Raw genomic sequence first — 20,968 nt, 5'->3', positions numbered from 1 at the left:
TTCCCTGTTGTGTGTGTAGCAGTTAAGCACAGATCCTGGTGCAGAGTTGGGACTCCATAAATACCTGCTGGACGAGGGCTGAATCACGCAGCCTCTTCCAGAACCATTCCGGTGACGGGAAGCTTCCCCCTAGAAAGGCAGCTCGTTTCTGTTTTGATTAACTGATGGCTAGTTATGGTCTTGCTTATAATAAGCAAAATCTTTCTTCCTCTCATCTTCACTCATTCAGCCTAACTCTTCTTTCAAGAGTGACACAGATTCTGTTTCCTCTGAGAAGGGATTATCCCTGAGCCATAGTTCAGTAAGGGTATTTTTTTCCAAGTGAAATGAGGGCCGAGTGATGAATAAACTGAGGTAGAGGTGCTTCATCAAGTAACTGAAACCCGAGGAATCAAACTGAGTGGCAATGGGTTGGAGTACATAGATTCCATCTGAAGGACATGCAGTATAAACCTGGGCTCCCCAAACCTGATTAAGAGTCCCAGTGAAGCCCTATGAAATACATACCATTTTACACATGAGAAAAATAAAGAACTGAGAGTTTACTCACTATTACCTATGAGCTGGGTGTGGTGGCACATGCCAGCACTATGGGAAGCTGAGGTGGGAGGATCATCTGAGGCCAAGAGTTCAAGACCAGCCTGGGCAACATAGCGAGACCCCCATGTCTACCAAAAAAAAAAAAAAATTAAAGTTAGCTGGATGTGGTAGCACACACCTGTAGTCCTGTAGCTGCTCAGGAGGCTGGGGCGGGAGGATAGCTTGAGCCCAGGAGTTCAAGGCTGCGCAGAGCCATGATTGTGCCACTGCATTCCAGCCTGGGTGACATAGTGAGACCTTGTCTCTTTATTAGAGAGAGAGAGAATTACCTATTAAATATAGAAGAGCTAGAACTTAAACCAGGTGGAAAATTATATTCAAGTTCAAAGAGGCTGGCTGCGGTGGCTCACGTCTGTAATCCCAGCACTCTGGGAGGCCAAGGCGGGCGGATCACCTGAGGTCAGGAGTTCGAGACTAGCCTGGCCAACATGATGAAATCTCGTCTCTACTAAAAATACAAAAATTAGCCGGGCGTGGTGGCAAGTGCCTGTAATCCCAGCTACTCGGGAGGCTGAGGCAAGAGAATCTCTTGAACCAGGAAGTGGAGGTTGCAGTGATCCGAGATTGCACCATTGCACTTCAGCCTGGGCGACAAGAGCAAAACTCCCTCTCAAAAAAGAAAAAAAAAAAGTTCAAAGAAAGAAGAAGCAGCCAAGTTTGAGACACATAGAAAAAAAAAGAGCTTCAAGCCAGAGTTTTGACTCCTGGCTCTTCCATTGACTGCGTGTTTCTATACACACCTCTCGCTCTTGGCGGGCTTCATGTGCAGTAGTAGGTAATTCCAGAGAAGTCATTAAGAACATCACAGCTCATCTGACTGTCTGTGATCCTAGGGTGCTTTGAGCTGGAGCTGAACTGCAAAGTAGGAGCTGTGAAACATGCAGGTTCAGAAATTCTCCTTTTCAATCTATTCAGGGTTGTTTAAATATCGTTCTGTGTGCATCTACTCAGAAAATGTTTTCTTATTGTACATTGACTAGCCAGGAACACCTGGGGCTGTATAGCAGCTCTTTCAGGATGTTTAGTAAATGGTAATATGATATTATATGTTTTCCTATTTATAGACATCCTGCACTCAGACACACATTGAATGGTACTATTAAAGGCTTTTCTATTTTAAAATAGCTTATGAGAATGAATGTGAGGTTGGGAGAGCACTATTAGGTTCTCTGCTAATAGTCAGGGCAGCCTCTGGTTTTAATATTTTAATATTCACCTAGTGGTATAAGCACAGCTGGTTTGATAGGCAGCGGTGATTGGCAGACTTCCTCTGTGTGCCCAGGAGCGTTTCTGGGGGTGGAAAAAAGGAGACAGCACTGAAAGCATCCTGCAGATCACAGCTCGAGCCACCTGTTCCTGGTGTTTACCTGGAGAAGTTAACTAGTACGCACCTGCTTCCACTCCATTCAGATAGAACTTACCAGTTCCAGATGAGCTAGGATGGTGGGTTGTGGATAATGTTTATTTTTTGTTCGTTCTCCCATTTATTCATCCATTCATCCACACACCCACAGTATAATGGACCCCTAGGGCACTGAAGCTTTTTAATTAAGGAAGCAGAATCATCAAATTTGTGCTTTCAGAACATTTCTATGGCTAGGTAGGCAGAATGGAATGGCACAGGGCTACCCTGAGGAAAAGGTGATCAGGTACAAATCTGCTAATCCAGGAGAGAGAGAGAGAGAGAGAGAGAGAGAGAGAGAATGGTAGAGCAAGGGAAGGGATGAATTTGAGAAATACTCCATAGATAAAATCTGTGGGATTTGACCGTGGCGAGGACGTGAGAAACGAGGAGCAAGAGCATTCAGGGTTGATTAAAAGGCTTCTAGCTTTGGTGACAAGTTTGATCTTGATGCTGCCAACCAAGAAAACAGGTAGGGGTCACACCTGTTTCGTAGGAGGAGAAGATTGTGGAGTTCATTTTGGTCAGCCTGCATTGAAAGTCATTGTGGAACAGCCAAATCACCTAAGAAGATGGTGGGCTGATACATAGATTGAAGAGTAGGGCGCTTTGGAAAGAAGTCTGAGCTGAACACAGAAATTGGTGATCATCTTCCAGTCAATGGTATCTGAAGCCACCAGAGTAGATCCCATCATCTGTGGATAAAATAGAGAGCAACAAAAGGGGCCCAAGAAGGGGAGTTGGGGAGCACCAGCATGTTAAGGGAGGTGGAGACAGGGAAGCCCCATGGAGGAGGTAGTGGAGGATGTTCAGAGGGAGTACATCGGCCAAGGGACTGATGTCACAGACGCTAAAGGCTTCAGAAAGGTGGAGTGGGGTGAGAGCCAGAGACAGCAGGGATGGGGCGAGGGGTAATGTAGCCAAATTTTGCGGAGTCCAGTCTGTGCAGCTAATGTCAGCGCTTGGGTAGAAAAACCTAGACGCTGTGAACACTGTTCATCCCAAAAGGGAGGAAGAAAAGTGCCTTTAGTTGAGCATCTACCATGAGCCAGCACGTTGCATATATCGTCAGTTTTTTTTTGCGATGGAGTCTCACTCTGTTCCCTAGGCTGGAGTGCAGTGGCACAATCTCAGCTTACTGCAGCCTCCGCCTCCCAAGTTCAAGTGCTTCTCATGCCTCAGCCTCCCAAGTAGCTGGGATTACAGGTGCATGCCACCACACCCAGCTAATTTTTTTTGCATTTTTAGTAGAGGCCGGATTTCACTATGTTGGCCAGGCTGGTCTTGAACTCCTGACCTCAAGTGGTCTGCCCACCTTGGCCTCCCAAAGTGCTGGGATTACAGGCGTGAGCCACCGCACCCGGCATTATATCATCTTCATTTGATCTGAATATCCATTCTTGGAGGTCAGAGATAGATTTTATACTTAACCTTTTATGATAAGGAAACTGAGGCCCAGAGAAGCTCTACCTTGGTCAAATCATACACAAGTGAGGCTAGAACCCTATTTTGCCAAGTTTTAAAATCCTTTGTCTTCCCAATTTATCATGCTGCCTTCTTTATACCCAATGGACGAATGCTCAGCTCAACCTTTTCATGCCAGAGGTACCGTGTGGAAGAATTGTGGTTCTCTGCTCCTTGGTTCTCACCTCCTGAGCAGCAGGAGCCGGGCCTTGAGCCAAAAGCTGCAGAAGGGAGAAGAGAAGGAAGTTGCCTGCCTAGAGCCATCCGTCTGCTGGCTGGTGACACCAACACCAGGGCCCCAGCAGAATAGCAAGCTTGTTCGCTCTTGTCTGGCTGTTAGTGGTGATGTATGAATAAGCAAAGAAGACAGCTTCATTTTCATAAGTTAACTTGTGCCTAGAGTAAGGAAAGATGGAGAACAGCACACTTAATCGTAACCACTGGCCCAGCATGGAAAACAATGACAAAGCCTTTTCCGTGAGTCACAGTGTTTTATTACAATAACTCCTAAGAAGACGAGACAGGCGGTGCAGCGTGCTGAGCGAGCCAGCACCCTGTGGCCACCTGTGTCATCTTCCCCCAAGGAATCCCCTGGGATTTTACCTCTTCACACAAGCCGAAGATGTTTGCATCATCAAGATCACAGCTTTAGACTTGGGCCTCTGGAGACCAGGATTTAGATGCCACCTGGTTGATGGGCTGGAATTGCCGGAGCTGTCACAGATCACCTGTATCATCCATGCTGTCCCCTGGTAGCAGAGGGGACTTCTCCCCTAGAAGGGTGTTACCCGACAGAACCCTTATCTGAAAAGCTTTTAAGGAGGCCTGGCTGCAGTGCTGGAAGGGATGTGGCAGGTGACTCAGTGCGGGGGGACACATCCAGCGTGCGAAGCAGGTATCACCCACTTACTCCCACAGAATCAATTACTCCCTACTCATGATTCCCCCAACTTCTCAGTGTTTCTGTCATTGCTAATATCATGCTGTTTCAGAATTGTTTATCTGTCTCCTCTTCTAGCTGCCCCCAGGGCAAGAACTATGTTTTATTTGTCTTTAGTATTTTGTGTGGTATCTGACACAAATCAAACCCTCAGTCGATACTAAGCTGAACCACTGTCTCAGCAAACTAAGGGCCATGTCTGCTAAGGACGGGAGGAGATGGCTGAGCTGGAGGTCCAGGCAGATGGAGCAGGGTATAGGGACAGGGAGTTCTCGGTGCTTCCAGAAGAGCAAATGCCTACTGAACGCTTCACTATTTTCTCAACGCTTTTAGTGGTAATGTTTGAATAAGCACAAAACACAGTGTCATTTTCACAAATTAACTTGTGCTTAGAGGAAAAAAAATTGAATTCAGTGAGGTATGTACTTACTGTCTCTATTTTACAAATGAATGCAGAATCAAGCACAGAGAGGCTGAGTACCTTGTCCAGGGTCACACAGCTAATAAGCGGAGGAGCCAGGATTTGAGCCCAGGCGTCCGGCCCTGGTGTTCATTTTCTTCGCCTCTTTACTGTACTCAAGAAGTATGGCACTGGAGACTACCAATGAATTCTGCTGGTTTATGAGGTGAATGTAGACACACATGAGTTTATTATGTGCCAGTCACCCTACAGGTTTACCCTTGACTAAAGCAGAGCCAGAGCTTCCAAACTCAATCAGTAATTCTCAAACTTTAATATGCATCTGAATTACCTGGGGAGTTGGTTTATTTCAATTCAGATTACTAGACCCATGGCCAGAATTCTTATGCAGAAATATTGTGGAGTGAGGGAATTAATATGGGATATTACTTCCCCATATGCACCATCCCCGCCCCTGCCAATATTGAACCAACTTAGAGATAAAAGGAGGGAGAGCCAGATGTCACCTTATTTTAGTGATAAAGGTGAAATTGGAGGACTCAACTTTAGAGCCCTTCAATATCTACAATGGCTATTCCTAGCTCCAAAATTGGAATTGGCTCAGCTATCCCAAGAAGTGTTAGGCAACCACAGCCTCATTGAGAGGAGGTCTGCTCTATGCAATCTAACAGCATGAAAGAACAGGTTCGATGCAGGCTATCTGTTGGCATGCTGGATCCTGGAAGAAGGGACAGAGGAAAAGGCTAGGCTACATCAACTTGGTTCCCTCTGAAACTCACCTTTCTCTTCCCCATGGATGTGGAAGGAGTTATCTGTCTCCAGTCAGATAACTGTCACTAGTCAGTTAACTCCTTCCACACCCATGGGGGAGAGAAAAGGTTGGCTCAAGATGCCAGGAAATCCCTCCTTCTAGAAACCAGAGAAGTAGGGGAAAGCAGCCTCCCGCTACTAACTCACTCCTAGGTTGAGTGAAGCCCAGGAGCCTGTGCTTTTAGCAAGAACCTCAGGTGTTTCTGAAACAGATAGTCCTCAGACCATACTTAGAGGGGCTTACCGGCTGGATGGACAATGACATTTTAAAACAGCTATCATATGTACAGTGCTTAGAGTTCCAGCTTCTGAGTATTTAACATACATGAAGTCATTTTAGCACGTGAAATCACAGCACCTGTAAGAGTTTTAGATAGCAAGGCAGAGATAGGTTAAGTAATTTTTTTCATGGCTACGCAGCTAGAAGGTGGCAGGGCTAGGAAGTGGAACCAGGTGGCCTGAGTTCAGTCCACACTCTTTTTTTTTTTTTTTTTCTTTTTTTTTTTTCTTTTTTTTTTTTTTTTTTTGAGACAGAGTCTTGCTCTGTAGCCCAGGCTGGAGTGCAGTGGCCAGATCTCAGCTCACTGCAAGGTCCGCCTCCCGGTTTACGCCATTCTCCTGCCTCAGCCTCCTGAGTAGCTGGGACTACAGGCGCCCGCCAGCATGCCTGGCTAGTGTTGTTTTATTGTTGTTTTTTTTTTTATTATTTTTTAGTAGAGACGGGGTTTCACCGTGTTAGCCAGGATGGTCTCGATCTCCTGACCTCGTGATCCACCCATCTCGGCCTCCCGAAGTGCTGGGATTACAGGCGTGAGCCACCGCGCCTCGCCCAGTCCACACTCTTTATCTCCAACTATATTGACGTTCACGGTTCCCTCTTCACACAGAAGCAGGGAAAGCACAGCCTGAAAGCAAAACTCAACACCGTTGACAGGCTAAGCAAAATCGCTTACCCTTACTACTGTTTTGATCATTGATATGGCAGCTAATGAATTTCTTTTAAAAAGCAAAGTGAAGTCTCAGTAGCTGTTGATTATTCTGCTTTTTTTCCTCATCAATGGATATTAAAGTTCTAACTATCATGTTGCTAATGAAGGATTTTTTTAAGAGGATTGGCATGCGTGAAAGGGTTATGTGGTACTGTCAAAAGCAATGCAGCCCAGGTGCAAATTGAGAGAAGAGCAATTTGGATATTATTCTTTGGGATAACGTGACTTTAGGTTAACCATGAAAATCATTCCTTCTCTGGAGATTAAGACCTTGAGTTTAAGGCTTATGTAGAGCAACCCAAGTGGGTGCTGCCTCCCCATCTTTGCAGTTTTACATACAGGGGAGGTGGGTACCTGAGTTCCCAGAGCTGGGTGGAAGGTCTGTTAATGTTGGTGACTGCAGAGAGGGTAAAATGACTTGTGGGGACACTAACACACACCCGATCAGGAAAGATTTACCCACCAGATGTCATTTATTTAGCAGGCATTTATTAAGCACCTACTGTGTGTTCAGTACTACACCTTGTAGTATCTTGCCCTTGGAGTAATGCAGGAAGTGGATATTTACAAATGAGGTGCGCATGTGCCTGAATATTACCAACTTCATCCTTTATAGGGTGTAAGTCAGCTGATGGCAAAAATACTAGTAGGGGCCAGGCATGGTGGCTCATGCAATCCCGGCACTTTGGGAGGCTGAGGTGGACGGATCACCTCAGGTCAGGAGTTGAAGATCAGCCAGGCCAGCATGGTGAAACCCTGTCTCTGCTAAAAATACAAAAATTAGCCAGACATGGTGGCGGGCGCCCGTAATCCCAGCTACTCAGGAGGCTGAGGCAAGAGAATCGCTAGAATCCGGGAGGCGGAGGTTGCAGTGAGCCTAGATGGCACCATTTGCACTCCAGCCTGGGCAACAGAGTGAGACTCCATCTCAAAAACAAAACAAAATAAAACAGTACGAAGTACTAAATAGTGGTGTCTTCCATCTAATATGGGAATAAAGATAAAAGTAATTGAAAGTTCAGAGTTGGGCTTATTCATATTAGGCTTCATGCTGGAGACGGGCCTTCAAAGGATTGTGGGTGGGGATTGGCAGGGGGGCAAGGGCAATGCCTGCCAAGGGAGACCTATATGAGCAAGGTAGAAATTAGACCACAAGAGGCCGGGCGCGGTGGCTCACGCCTGTAATCCCAGCACTTTGGGAGGCTGAGGTAGGCAGATCACGAGGTCAGGAGATCGAGACCATCCTGGTTAACACGGTGAAACCCCGTGTCTACTAAAAATACAAAAAAATTAGCCAGGCGTGGTGGCGGGCACCTGTAGTCCCAACTACTTGGGAGGCTGAGGCAGGAGAATGGTGTGAACCCGGGAGGCAGAGCTTGCAGTGAGCCGAAATCACGCCACTGTACTCCAGCCTGGACGACAGCCGAAATCACGCCACTGCACTCCAGCCTGGGCGACAGAGCGAGACTCCATCTCAAAAAAAGAAAAAAAGAAATTAGACCACAGGCAACAAAAGTATTTATTTTTGTTTGGCAGGAATAAAGGGTAGCTCATAGAGTATTTGTCTGAAGAAGTAAACAGGCAAAATAAAATGTATGGGATGCCACAGTATAAAATTTGGACTTTCAGATATCTGAAGATGACCTTACCTGAAATTTAGATGGACACCCTAAATTCAATAAAAGATCATTCCCAGGTTGGGCACGGTGGCTCACGCCTGTAATCCCAGCACTTTGGGAGGCCGAGGTGGGCGGATCACAAGGTTGGGAGATCGAGACCATCGTGGCCAACGTGGCGAAACCCGGTCTCTACTAAAATACAAAAAATCAGCCAGGTGTGGTGGTGCACGCCTGTAGTTCCAGCTACTTGGGAGGCTGAGGCAGGGGAATTACTTGAAGCCAGGAGGCGGAGGTTGCAGTGAGCCCAGATTGTGCCACTGCACTCCAACCTGGCAACAGAGCGAGACTCTGTCTCAAAAAAAAAACCCTTGGGATACCCACCTGGGGCCTTAGTAATTATGTATCACCCCTCTCCCCCAACAATGACACTTCCGCTTTGCATCCCATCCTCATTGTGAGGTTATTAAATGAGGTCTCTAACTGGGGCATAGCATCAGGACAGGACACACGGCTTTCCCAACCAAGGGCACCACGCCTTTCGGATCTAATTGTTCTGCACAAATGTCCTAAGCTTGTTGCACGTGGAATTGATTGATTCATATACTCCCTGAATTGGTGATATGTTTTCCTGAGGAATTCTACAAGTTTTAGATGTAATCATATACAATGACAAAGTGGGTGGTAGTGTTTTCCCCATGCCTCTAATCTATGTATTTGTGCCCGGGGTGGTGATTTAGATAGGAGCTTAATAAAATTGATCAAATAAACTACCCCAAACCCACACACCATCGTTTCAGGGAGCTGTCATCCTACGAAGGAGATTCTGTATCACCCAGCGTGGTGTTCCGAAACAGCCACTGTGTTTTCTTAAGTGCAGCTGGGCTTTCATTTGGTCAGAAAGGTCTTTATTTCTCAGATTGGCCAACAATATAACAGCGTAAATTCAAAAGGTATTGGTTAGCTGTGGAAGAGAGTCATTGTTACCTGCACGACTTCTTCAAGTTATTTAAACTCTCTAAACCTCAATTTCCCTTTCTACAAAAAGTGGGTTGATAATTCCTACCTCAAATACTTGTTTTTGTAAGGATAAGCAATAATGTATCGAGACAGTGGGAGGAATCTTTGTTTCAAACAAATGTAGATGTGTATCCTAGCTCCATCTTTAGCTGTGCACATCACTGGTCCTTTGTGAGCCTTTTTCCTAGGCTGTGACGTGGTATTGGTTATAATTGCAAGAGAAGACCTTCTGTGTGATGGAGTTGTCTGTGGATCTGATGTGGAGGCCCAGAGACATGTATGCCCTAAGAGATTGACTACAAGGCTAACTGCCTAAGTTGCTAAGATGCAGCAGAGACTGAGGCCAACATCAATGCCAGCTCTGGGGACAGAGGAGCAGCTGTTATCTAGACAACACTCTTGTATTGATATGATATTGACATGATGCTTGTTGACACAAGATAAATATATTTGAGAGGAAGCAGTGAGGGTGAGAACAAAATCCCTGTAAGAAGGTGGACAAAGAGTGGATCTTCTCTTTGGGCTCTTGTCTGAGCAAACAAGGGTAATCCCTCCTCCCTGATGTGAGAAACCGATCTCAGTCCTTGCCCAGAAAACCAGTAAATGAATGTACAGCGGGAAATACCAGAATGGGAATGCTTGAGAATAACTACAAGGGCAGGTTCCTTTGAGTAGTTTATTTTCGGTTAGGGAGGCGAGTGGTATTAGGGTTAAGATTGTGGTGAATAAATATGTGCTCCATGAGTTAGGAAAGAAATGCATGCGTGAATGAATGCATGGTTTGGGATTCTAGCTTTATCAGATTCACTAGGTGACCTGGGGCAAATCAATTAACTGTTCTGGGCCTCCATTTCTTCTCTATAAAATGGAAATAATAAAAATAGCTGCCTAATGGTGAGAATTAAATATGTTATTGCAAGTTAAGCTCTTAGGTGAGAGACTGGCACTTCATAAAACCTCTCGATAAGTGAATACTATTGTTGTGATGATTTGTCATTACACTGTGTGTTCATTAGTCACTGATCCAGATGGCTTGGCTTCTCCTTTTAAGATGTTTGTATTCTCTGTACTTTACAGGTCAGCAAGTCCTGGGCTTGGTGGAGAACCAGAGTGACTGGTACCTTGGAAACCTGTGGAAAAATCACCGCCCATGGCCAGCCCTTGGAAGGGGCTACAACACAGGTAAATTCTCAGGGTGGTATGGGCAGAGTTGCAAAAGGTGATGTGAGGGCCCAGTGCTCCTTTCTCAGGAGAGGAGACTGCAAAAGCTCAGGAGGCCACCTGACTGCTTGAATTCAGCAGTGGGTGGTATGTGGGCAGTTGGCATTCCAGTTCCTTCTTGGTTCTGTAGCCACAGGTGGAGTCGCTGTTGGGCCATGGCAGTCTGTGGCATCTCTCACCAGAAAGCCCCTCTCCTGACCTCTAATCCAAATCCTATTGGATATCTTTATCAGTATGACGTGTAGGTTCCCTGGCTCTGTTAATACGGACCAGAGATCATTCTTCAGTAACAACGCCAACTTTTCCGTTTCTTAACACAACGGATATGTATTTTTGCCAATCACTTTCCACGTCCACTCGGGGTCTTCAGGGATCTGGGTTCACTGTAGGTATTCAGGATTCATCTCCATGCACACTTCCATGTATGTGGTGGGAAAGTAGCAGAAGTCGTATTATCTCTTAACGTTTTTTGTTTAGAAGTGATACAATTTCATATTTCATTGGCTAAGCATGTTGTGTGGCCATGCCTCCCTTCGTAGAGTGTGGGCAAGGGCAGTCTACCATGTGCCTGGCAGGAGAAAAGGCAGAAATATTTGCTAATCAGCACTTTTGAGGACCACATGTGCCTGGCAGGAGAAAATGCAGAAATATTTGCTAATCAGCTCTTTTGAGGACTACAGATCTCTAACCGTATGTCTAAAATAAAATCCATTATTCTACCTTGTTACTAGCCACAAACTTGCGTCTCCTTTTTAGTTTCTTTCTCTGTTATTGGTGTCCTTCATTCATCCATCAGCCCTTCTTGTTCACCAGCTATCTCTTCAATGCTTACTGTGTACGAAGCCCTGTGGCAGACACAGTCCATGACCTCATGGAGTATATAAGCAGTGAAACTAGAGCAGCTTCTTCCTTCTGAGGCTCAATTCCCATCAGTGTCTGTCTTTGAAATGCTTCTGGATCCTTCTGCCTCTCTCCTTCATCCTCATTGCCACTGCTGTGGTATCCCATTCTCAAAGGATGCAGACTCCTGATCTTTATGAGACTAGAATGTGGAACTCGGGGAACAGTAGGGTGGGTGAGACCAAGAAGCGCTGGAACTTGGCATCTGAGACCAGCAAATGAGGTGGGTTGGGACAGGTATCTGGCTCTGGGGACAGTACCACCTAAAAGTGATAGGTGAAGCCTGCCCTGGAGGCTGAGGCCAGTCTGTAGTGGGATCAGCCAAAAAGAGATCAAAACTCTGAGAGCTGATGGTCAGACTCCAGAAGAGTCTAATGCAAACACAGGGCCCCAGAGAACAAAGGAGAAGGGACATGAGTCAAGCTTGCAGAGGTGAGAGTTCATAGATGGGGTCAGAATGGGGGTCAAAGCTGGAGGAGGACAAGGAAAGAAAGTCCAGCATCAATGTCCAGAGGTGGCAGGCAGCCAGGGAGACCTCTATTGAAGGCCATCCTGAGAGACGGAGATATTCCTTAGCTAACATCTGTCTGAGTATTAGATATGCCTTGTGCTATGTAATTTTTTTTTTCCTGTAACGCCTACCAGGTAACAGAGGTTGCAGTTGAAGAATGCCAACCACCGGCCCTTCACAGGCCCCAGAGCCCCACCCTGGAGTCTCCCATGCTGTGTTGGGCATTAACCCTTTAGTTGCTGGATGGTGGGGAAGTCTGAGGAGTTCCTGAGAGGGGCCGGGTTGGGGAAAGGCAGCTGAGGGCATCAGAGCAGTGGTTCTCTTAGCAGATCAGGAGGTATTTCACTTTTTCAATAATGGGTAAGCCAGTGCCTCTATATATCAGCTGAGTATTAGCCAGGCACCATGTTAGGTGCTTTATGGGTGTCAGTCTCCTTTGATCCTCACACTCACCCCATGAGGCAGGTGCCGTGCTTATCTGTATTCTATGCCAGAGGAAACTGAAGGTTGGAGCATTGAAGGCTGCAACGCTGAAAAATCAAGGAGGCTGTGGTGTTCACTACCAACCTGTCTTGCTTGAACTTCAATGGCTTCAAGATTAAACACTTTCCAACAATGGAGATTCCCAGGCTCTGCCCTTCAAGAGTCTGATTGACCGGTTCTGTGCAGGAGACTGGGATTCTGCCCTACAGGAAGCCTCTAGGATGTTTCTGGGGCAGAAATATCCAAGGGCCTGCTCTGATTATCAAACATGGCACTCCGTTTCCTGTCCCAGCAAGCTCTCCCAGACGCTGTTTTCTCAGAGCCTTGGAGACTGGACCCTCCATGAACCCACAGCAGGCCAGGGACGGGGGCTCCACGTGCTTTCCTCTGGCAAGCGACCGGTCACCCCATGTTGATCTTTTGTGCCTGGATTTTCAGACACGTTCCCTCCAAACTTTCATGGAGGTGGAGACACCCATGTTTCTGGGTGGGATAAAGGAAGTCTCAGGAAAACCCTGGTGTATACATTTCGTTTCTGTCTTCCAAAATTTATAATAGAAAATGTCACATAGAAATATACTGCAATGCCTCAGGGATGCTGCATCAAGATCATGGTTACCTGTGTAAAACAAAAGCCACTGGTCATCAATCCCGGTTTGCAGGGAAAAGAAGAATGTAGCACACTGGGGAATTTATTACGACCAAAATGGCATGTCTCCTCCTGCCCGTCCCTATTTGCTATAGAATGTAGCATCAGGAGACACAGGAGCACATAAACCACCTCCAGTTCCCCATTGATATGCCAAGGCAGTGAGTTACTTCCCTCCTCGCTGGTACTGAAAGGGCAGAGCAGAAAGGGGAAAGCCCTGTTGAAGTGATGTGTTCATTTAAATAAGCCAGTGACACTGAGTGATTATGATGAAAGCACTTAGGCAACATCAAAATGCATTGGCTTTCACGATGGGGATGTGTCACTTTAAAACCAAGGATTGTGCCACACAGTGAATGAGTCATCCAGACATGTAGATTCTCATGGAAACTGAGGACACCACTGGAGAGAACCTGCCACCCTAAATCCCAGCACATCTGAAGCCTCCAAAAAGGATATCTCCAGCAGAGCCTCCTGTCGTATGCCTTCAGCTTGATGTTAAGAACCCAGGCAGATCTGGGTTACAGCTGCAGTACATTTCGTCTTCGTATGCGCTTGGCCAAGTTGCTTCACTCCTTGAACCTCAGTTCTTTCCGTTTTTAAGATAGGACAAGACTGGGCGCGGTGACTCACGCCTGTAATCCCAGCACTTTGGGAGGTAACGAGGTGGGTGGATCACGAGGTCAGGAGTTCAAGACCAGCCTGGCCAAGATGGTGAAACCCCATCTCTACTAAAAATACAAAAAGTTAGCTGGGCATGGTGGCGGGTGCCTGTAATCCCGGCTACTCGGGAGGCTGAGGCAGAGAATTGCTTGAACCCAGGAGGCAGAGGTTGCAGTGAGCCAAGATCACGCCACTGCACTCTAACTGGGCGACAGACTGAGACTTTGTCTCAAAAAAAAAAAAAAAAAAAAAAGACATAACAAACCTAGTATGTGAGGATTAGCAATTAATGTTGTAACTTGTTTAATGAGCCTTGCCTGATTGAGGGTACAAAATAAGTACTTAGTAAATCTTAGTCTTTCTCCTCTTGCATTTTTCTGCTACTTGCTCTATCAGGAAATGAGATTTACCCACTGGAAAAAGGAGGTTATGTGACTGACTGGGGTTTGCTAAGGTCTCCCAAGCCCTTCGGTCAGAAAGAACGAGTATTTTACTTTCCCCAGGTGTAATCCAGCTACCTAGCAGCGTTTCCTGTATCTCTTTACTATCTGAAAAGGTTAGCTTTTTGTATCACATTAGGAAAAAAAAGTGACTATTTAGTTCGAATATCAGCTTCCTCGCTGTGTTTTACTTTGAAAATCCCCAGAAAAAGCATACGAGATGTTTGTGTTGGAAGCTCTACCTTCAGGACCTGGCTTTGTTGCTTTTAAATTCTGTGCCTTTTTTAGAAAGCTTCCCCGAGCTCAGGGAGGCTTGGGCTTCTCATCTGCGACCTGGGGACCTCGGAACCCACTCAGAGGCTCCCTTGTGGTCGTGCAGCCTTGTGTGCCTGGTAAACCAAAGTGCTTTAGGAAGTTGGTTGTGATTCGTATTTATCCTCCTAACCACAGCCCAACTGAATAACTCTTTTCAGGTAATTCAGATTCAACCGCAGACATCAAACACGGCCTCTTCACTACACATTCATTCATTCATTCACTCATTCCATCAGGCATCACACCAGGCACCATAGCATGCATGGGTTTTGTTAATTCCTTGAATTATCTTATAAACTAGACTTTTCCTCTTACAAGGGCCAATCAGGTTCCCCCGTTCTCTTTGTTTGCTTTTCTTTCCCAGTCTGCTTTTACAAAGCCTACACGGCCACAAAAGATTAGAGAAGATCTTTCCACCATCTCCCATTTATCTATCTCCTTCCCTTCTTACTAGACTGTTCCCAACTTAATTCCAGAAGCTACTGAGCCACCGCAACTTCGGATGGATAACCAGGCAGATCCTAGCACAAAGCTCTTGCCCATAACTGTTCAGGTGGAATTACGGGCGCGTCTTTCACAGTCGTGCACGGAGATGGGTCCGTTTCTAGCCACTCTGCCCAGGCATCATCTCCTAGATGCAAAAAGCTGTCATTCACCCAGCATTCAGCTGTGAGCAGGACTTAGAAAACAACAACAACAAAAATACACCTAGGATTTTGACAGGCTCATTGAGATTCAGCTGTCTTCAGTTCCTAAGCTGATGGATGAATATCTTAAAAACAACAGCAAAGAAAAGGGGAAGGAGGGCTAAACATAGCAGAGGATTGGAGAATGAGGTGAGGGAAGGCAGATCGGTAGAAAGAAGATGGCATGTTTGCAGATAGGTTTATTTGCATGGGATCCCAAAGGTGACTCAAGCACAAGGTGCATCCTCCCCAAGTTGAAGGGCGTAACACTAGTCAGAGAATGTGCTTTTTAAAACAATTTAAAAATAAAATGTATCGTGTTTCATCCAGCCCCCAAATTAGGGCAGAGACAGGCAGAGAGAGACCTGGCTGTTTAGGGAGGGAGGAAGAATTTCTCTAGGAATCCTTCACTGCATGACAACAAAATCAGAATGCTTAAGGACTGACCTCTGAGGTTGGAGCAAACCATGGAAGGTGATGGGCAGTCAAGTCAGATACCATGGAAAATTTCGTGGCAGAGATTCAAAAGGAGAAAACATTGGACAGTTTGCCAAAGGACTGTTAAACAAATAGCTTAGTGGGATAAATAGAAATACGCAACCTAGGCTCAACTTACTTCCGCCTCTGACATCCAGCATTCTGGGACCCTGGGTAAGTCCCTTCATTTCTCTGCATCTTAATTGTCTGTGCTGTCAGGAAGTAAGATCTCTTCATGTTCTGAAAGAATACTGTGATTGGGTGATTTCTGTCTGTAATAATTGCATCCAGAGAAACTACATTTAAATATAATTTATTCATTCATTACATGCTACGGAATACCTATAATACGGGCAAGGATAGGGTAGAAAACTGTTTGTTTGGTTTTTTTTTTTTTTTTTTTTTTTTTTTTTTTGAGACGGAGTCTCACGCTGTTGCCCAGGCTGGAGTGCAGTGGCGCGATCTCGGCTCACTGCAAGCTCCGCCTCCCGGGTTCCCGCCATTCTCCTGCCTCAGCCTCCTGAGTAGCTGGGACTACAGGCGCCCGCCACCGTGCCCGGCTAATTTTTTGTATTTTTAGTAGAGACGGGGTTTCACTGTGGTCTCGATCTCCTGACCTTGTGATCCGCCCGCCTCGGCCTCCCAAAGTGCTGGGATTACAGGCTTGAGCCACCGCGCCCGGCCTGTTTTTTTTTTTTTAATGGATAATACCAAGAACCTTCCTTCAAAAAGTTTATAGTCTAATAGAGAAGTGTTTGCATATCTGCAAAAAAAGTTAGTATGGCTTGAGCCTCTTCCATGATTGAGATCCAGAATTCATCATGAGCCCTGCACTAGCATCATAACCCCTGGACTAGCGTTTTCTAGACTAATTCCAGAAGTCATTGCAAGGGATGTGAATGTGTGTTTAGAAATTGTGAACAGAGGCCAGGCGCGGTGGCTCACACCTATAATCCCAGCACTTTGGGAGGCCGAGGCAGGCAGATCATAACGTCAGGAGATCAAGACCATCCTGGCTAACATGGTGAAACCCCGTCTCTAATAAAAATACAAAAAAAAAAAAAAAATTAGCTGGGCAAGGTGGCACACGCCTGTAGTCCCAGCTACTCAGGAGGCTGAGGCAGGAGAATCGCTTGAACCTGGGAGGAGGAGCTTGCAGTGAGCCGAGATCGCGCCTGCATTCTGTGTCTGCCCTTTGGAGATTCATATGTGCATATTGGAGATCTTATAAAGTCTAGAAGTAAAGAAAGCAATTACACCCACTCTTTCAGAAAGAGTGGTTCAGTTGCTTTAAAACTCCACTATAGACATTGCCAGTTGTTAGTGAATCAATAGATTCTGATTCTAGATTACCACTGAAGAATGGGATTTTTTTATACTATTTTTAATTGTCTGTTAATAGACTATTATTAATAGAATTTTGACAACTCATATTGACATTTGTTATAAAGGACAAATAGTCTGGAAATGCAGTGATGTGCTGGGTTCCTAGGTCACATCTGCTAGTGAAAGCCTATTGTTAAATTTTTAGAAAATATGGGATCCAATTGTTAAACATAGCCACTATTAAAAATCAAGGCCGGGCACAGTGGCTCACGCCTGTAATCCCAGCACTTTGGGAGGCCAAGGCGGGCAGATCACTTGAGGCCAAGAGATCGAGACCAGCCTGGCCAACGTGGAAAACCCCATCTCTACTAAAAATGCAAAAATTACCCCAGCATGGGGTCACATGCCTGTAGTCCCAGCTACTCAGGAGGCTGAGGCAGGAGAATCGCTTGAACCAGGAAGGCAGAGGTTGCAGTGAGCTGAGATCACATCACTGCACTCCAGCCTGGGCGACACAGCAAGACTCTGTCTCAAAAATAAATAAATAAATAAAAATCAAACGATGTAAACTTACAATGAAATATGTCATTTGAAAAACAAAGGTAAGGCCGGGCGTGGTGGCTGAAGCCTGTAATCCCAGCACTTTGGGAGGCCGAGACGGGCGGATCTCGAGGTCAGGAGATCGAGACCATCCTGGCTAACATGGTGAAACCCCGTCTCTACTAAAATATACAAAAAAAAAAAACTAGCCGGGCGAGGTGGCGGGCGCCTGTAGTCCCAGCTACTCGGGAGGCTGAGGCAAGAGAATGGCGTGAACCCGGGAGGCGGAGCTTGCAGTGAGCTGAGATCCGGCCACTGTACTCCAGCCTGGGCGGCAGAGCAAGACTCCGTCTCAAAAAAAAAAAAAAAAGAAAAACAAAGGTAACAAATCCTCAAAACTCTTAAAACCTGTTACTTCCGAATCACTTTACTCTCTGTGCTTCTAAGGTTGTTTGCATCTGCTGTGTCTGTATGGTGGAAATGCCGTGCAGTGGGGTCCTGCTGCACATCTCTTCATAACCGTTCAGTAGCATCGCATTGGTAGTTTGAACTCTTCCCTGGTGGGACTATTATAGCCCGGAAATTGGAAAACACTACCATCAGGGGTTTTCTTTCTTTCTGAAGAGTCAGTTGTTGAACATTTACCAGCATACTGCTGAAATATAATAATAATATATATACATAATGTTTTTTGAGATGGAGTCTCACTCTCATCACCCAGGATAGAGTGCAGTGGCACGATCTAGACTCACTGCAACCTCCACCTCCCAAGTTCAAGCAATTCTTTTGCCTCAGCCTCCCAAGTAGCTGGGACTACAGGCGCATGCCACCATACCCGGCTAATTTTTATACTTTTAGTAGAGATGGGGTTTCGCCATATTGGCCAGGCTAGCCTCGAACTGCTGACCTCAGGTGATCCACCCGCCTCAGCCTCCCAAAGTGCTGGGATTACAGGTGTGAACCACTGCGCCCAGCCAATAATATATATTTTTCACATTCCCTGAAATTAAGTACTGTTGACAGTTTGCCTTCCACATATGTAATTATCTGCTTCTCTCCATATATGCATATTCTTTTTGAATAGACTACACTTGTTTACTTAAAAATAAAATATTGGGTATCTTCTACATTAATACAATGGTATATTTTCTTCTTTCTTATTAAGAACTACATAGTTTGCCATTTGCTGGAGGTACTGTAATTCATTTATTCCATTTTCTATGAGTTGGTATTTTAGCTGTCCCTAGGTTTTCCCCTCAATTCTAAACAATACCATACATAAGTCTTCTCATTACCCATGTTTGTTTGCTTATTCAAGTATTTGTATACAATAACTCCTAAGCTATTGTGGTACTGCTATATTAAATGTTATGGATATTTTAAATTCTGATAGATCAAAATTTAAATTTGCCAAATGTGTCAGTTTACAATCGAGATAAAATTTTAAATTAAACAGATGTGTGCGTGTTTATGTATGCATGTTTTGCTTGTTTGTTTTGTGTGTTGGGCATACAGTCTGTGTATTTGCAAAGAATCAGTATTTTGCCAAGGAGCTACTTCATAGGAACCCAACTTGAGCTTTTTCAATTTAGGGAGATGATCTCTGACTAAAAGGTCCAGGCGTCTGAAGCCATGGATCGTTGACCAGTGGCCAAGTGAAACGAAGACGTTTCCTTGCTGTGGCTAACTCTGCCTGGCTCCAACATTCCAACACCTGGTTAAGTGAATTGACCTGGCTTAGTAGTTACACAGGGGTGGCCATTCCTGAAAATGTATCTGCCCCACTCTGCTAACCCATACAAGGTCAGGGGTTTTCTCTGTCACTCACTCAGGTCTTTAGCATTGCAAGAGCTAACAGGAGTTATGACCCAAGCACCCAGGCACCTGTATGGTTCCGTGTGCAGTAGAAGGGAAAGAAGGAAGGATATGATCCTAACTCCCCTGAATCCTAACTCTTCCTGACATAAGGAAAATAATCTGGCCATCATTCAGCACATGGTTTCCTTGAAGACATATTTGTGATGGGAAGAGGCACTTGATTTCTTTGGGGCCTCTCAGGTTCACAGTACTAATTGCTTAGATTTGATTCGTGCTTTCATGTGCACCAGCTCATGTAATTCCCATTCTACAGAGGAAGCTGATGGAGGCTCAGCAAGGTTCGTTGATTTCGCAAGTTAGCAGAACCAGTAAATGTCAGAGCCCAGTGCTTAAGCCTGCCTTCCAATCCAGGGCTTATCTCAAACCACTTAAATTAGAACCTCTAGAGTGAGACTCCTCCTTCAGTAGTTTCTAAAACCAAGCAGGTGACCCCTTTATACTGGACAGGCATGTCCTCGTTTCCTTCCAAAGCCTGCATTATAAGGACACCATTTGTAATGCAGCCACTCTGAACCTGCTTTCCCTCTTCGTTACCTATACCCTATTTTTCTAACCATGACTGGACTCCTAGACTCCATAGCTGCTTGAATTTCTGAACATTCAACCAAGATTTCTGTTTTTGTTTTTGTTTTTGCTTTTAGATGGAGTCTCACTCTGTCACCCAGGCTGGAGTGCAGTGGTGTGATCTCAGCTCACTGCAACCTCTGCCTCCCAGGTTCAAGCGATTCTCCTGCCTCAGCCTCCTGAGTAGCTGGGACTACAGGCGTGTGCTACCACACCCGGCTAATTTTTTGTAGTTTTAGTAGAGATGGGGTTTCATTGTGTTAGCCAGGATGGTCTCGATCTCCTGACCTTGTGATCCACCCACCTTGGCCTCCCCAAGTGGACTTATTATTATTATTATTATTATTATTATTATTATTATTAACTGTGTATAATGTCAGACCCCATGTTGGGCTCTGGGGATGCTTCAGTGGAACAAAGTATCCTAGCCTCAGACTGCTGTCAAGGAAGACCTACAGACACAAGCCATTTGGATGCAGAAGTGCCCTGATGGAGAAAACCCTTAGACAGCAGGGAAAAGGGGACAGGCAGTGATATACCACCAGTGGCTTATTTAAATCCCTATTGTTGCCTGGATCCTGACCTGTTATCCTACACTTTCCCCTGGGGCTGCCAGTGACATCACATAGAGAAAGAGACCAGCCTCCTCCTCCTTCTGTCTCACTGTAAGCTGTTCCCTGCCATCCACCATTATGCTTCAATAGCCCCTCTTTGTTCCCCTGAGCCCTTGCCTGCCGCCATCTCCTTTACTGCATATTTGACATTTCACCACAGCAGGTCAGACATATTTGAATCTGAATGGCACAGAGGGTCCCTGAATTGGTCGGCAGAGCCCTGTGGGACTGCTCCAAGTGAAGGGAATCTCCATGAAGACAATTATCCAAGAGAAATAGCCCATCTCAGCAGGCATCGTTCTGCTTTGCTTATTGAGCCAACGTTTATGAAGCACAGACTTCGTACCCAGCTCAATGCAAACAGGCTCACCTCTAGCAAGGCTCAAGGGAGGGAACAAAAGAAACAGAAAACACAGCCCTTGTCAACAAACCCAGGATT

The 20,968-nt window shown here is 45.6% G+C and overlaps 1 protein-coding gene across 7 annotated transcripts in view; it reads left to right on the top strand.

The window, feature by feature from the left end:
• Positions 1 to 20,968, top strand: part of LOC105493993 (LARGE xylosyl- and glucuronyltransferase 1) — a 634,501-nt gene that overhangs the window by 480,438 nt on the left and 133,095 nt on the right. For all 7 annotated transcript variants that reach the window (XM_011762035.3, XM_011762030.3, XM_011762032.3 and 4 more), the window contains one exon: positions 10,340 to 10,444. In XM_011762035.3, the coding sequence (XP_011760337.1) occupies positions 10,340 to 10,444 (105 nt within the window). The remainder of the gene's footprint in view (positions 1 to 10,339; positions 10,445 to 20,968) is intronic.

The sequence above is a fragment of the Macaca nemestrina genome, chromosome 15 (assembly GCF_043159975.1).
Source record: "Macaca nemestrina isolate mMacNem1 chromosome 15, mMacNem.hap1, whole genome shotgun sequence".
NCBI classification, from domain to species: domain Eukaryota; kingdom Metazoa; phylum Chordata; class Mammalia; order Primates; family Cercopithecidae; genus Macaca; species Macaca nemestrina.
This window is presented reverse-complemented; position numbering and strand designations above follow the sequence as displayed.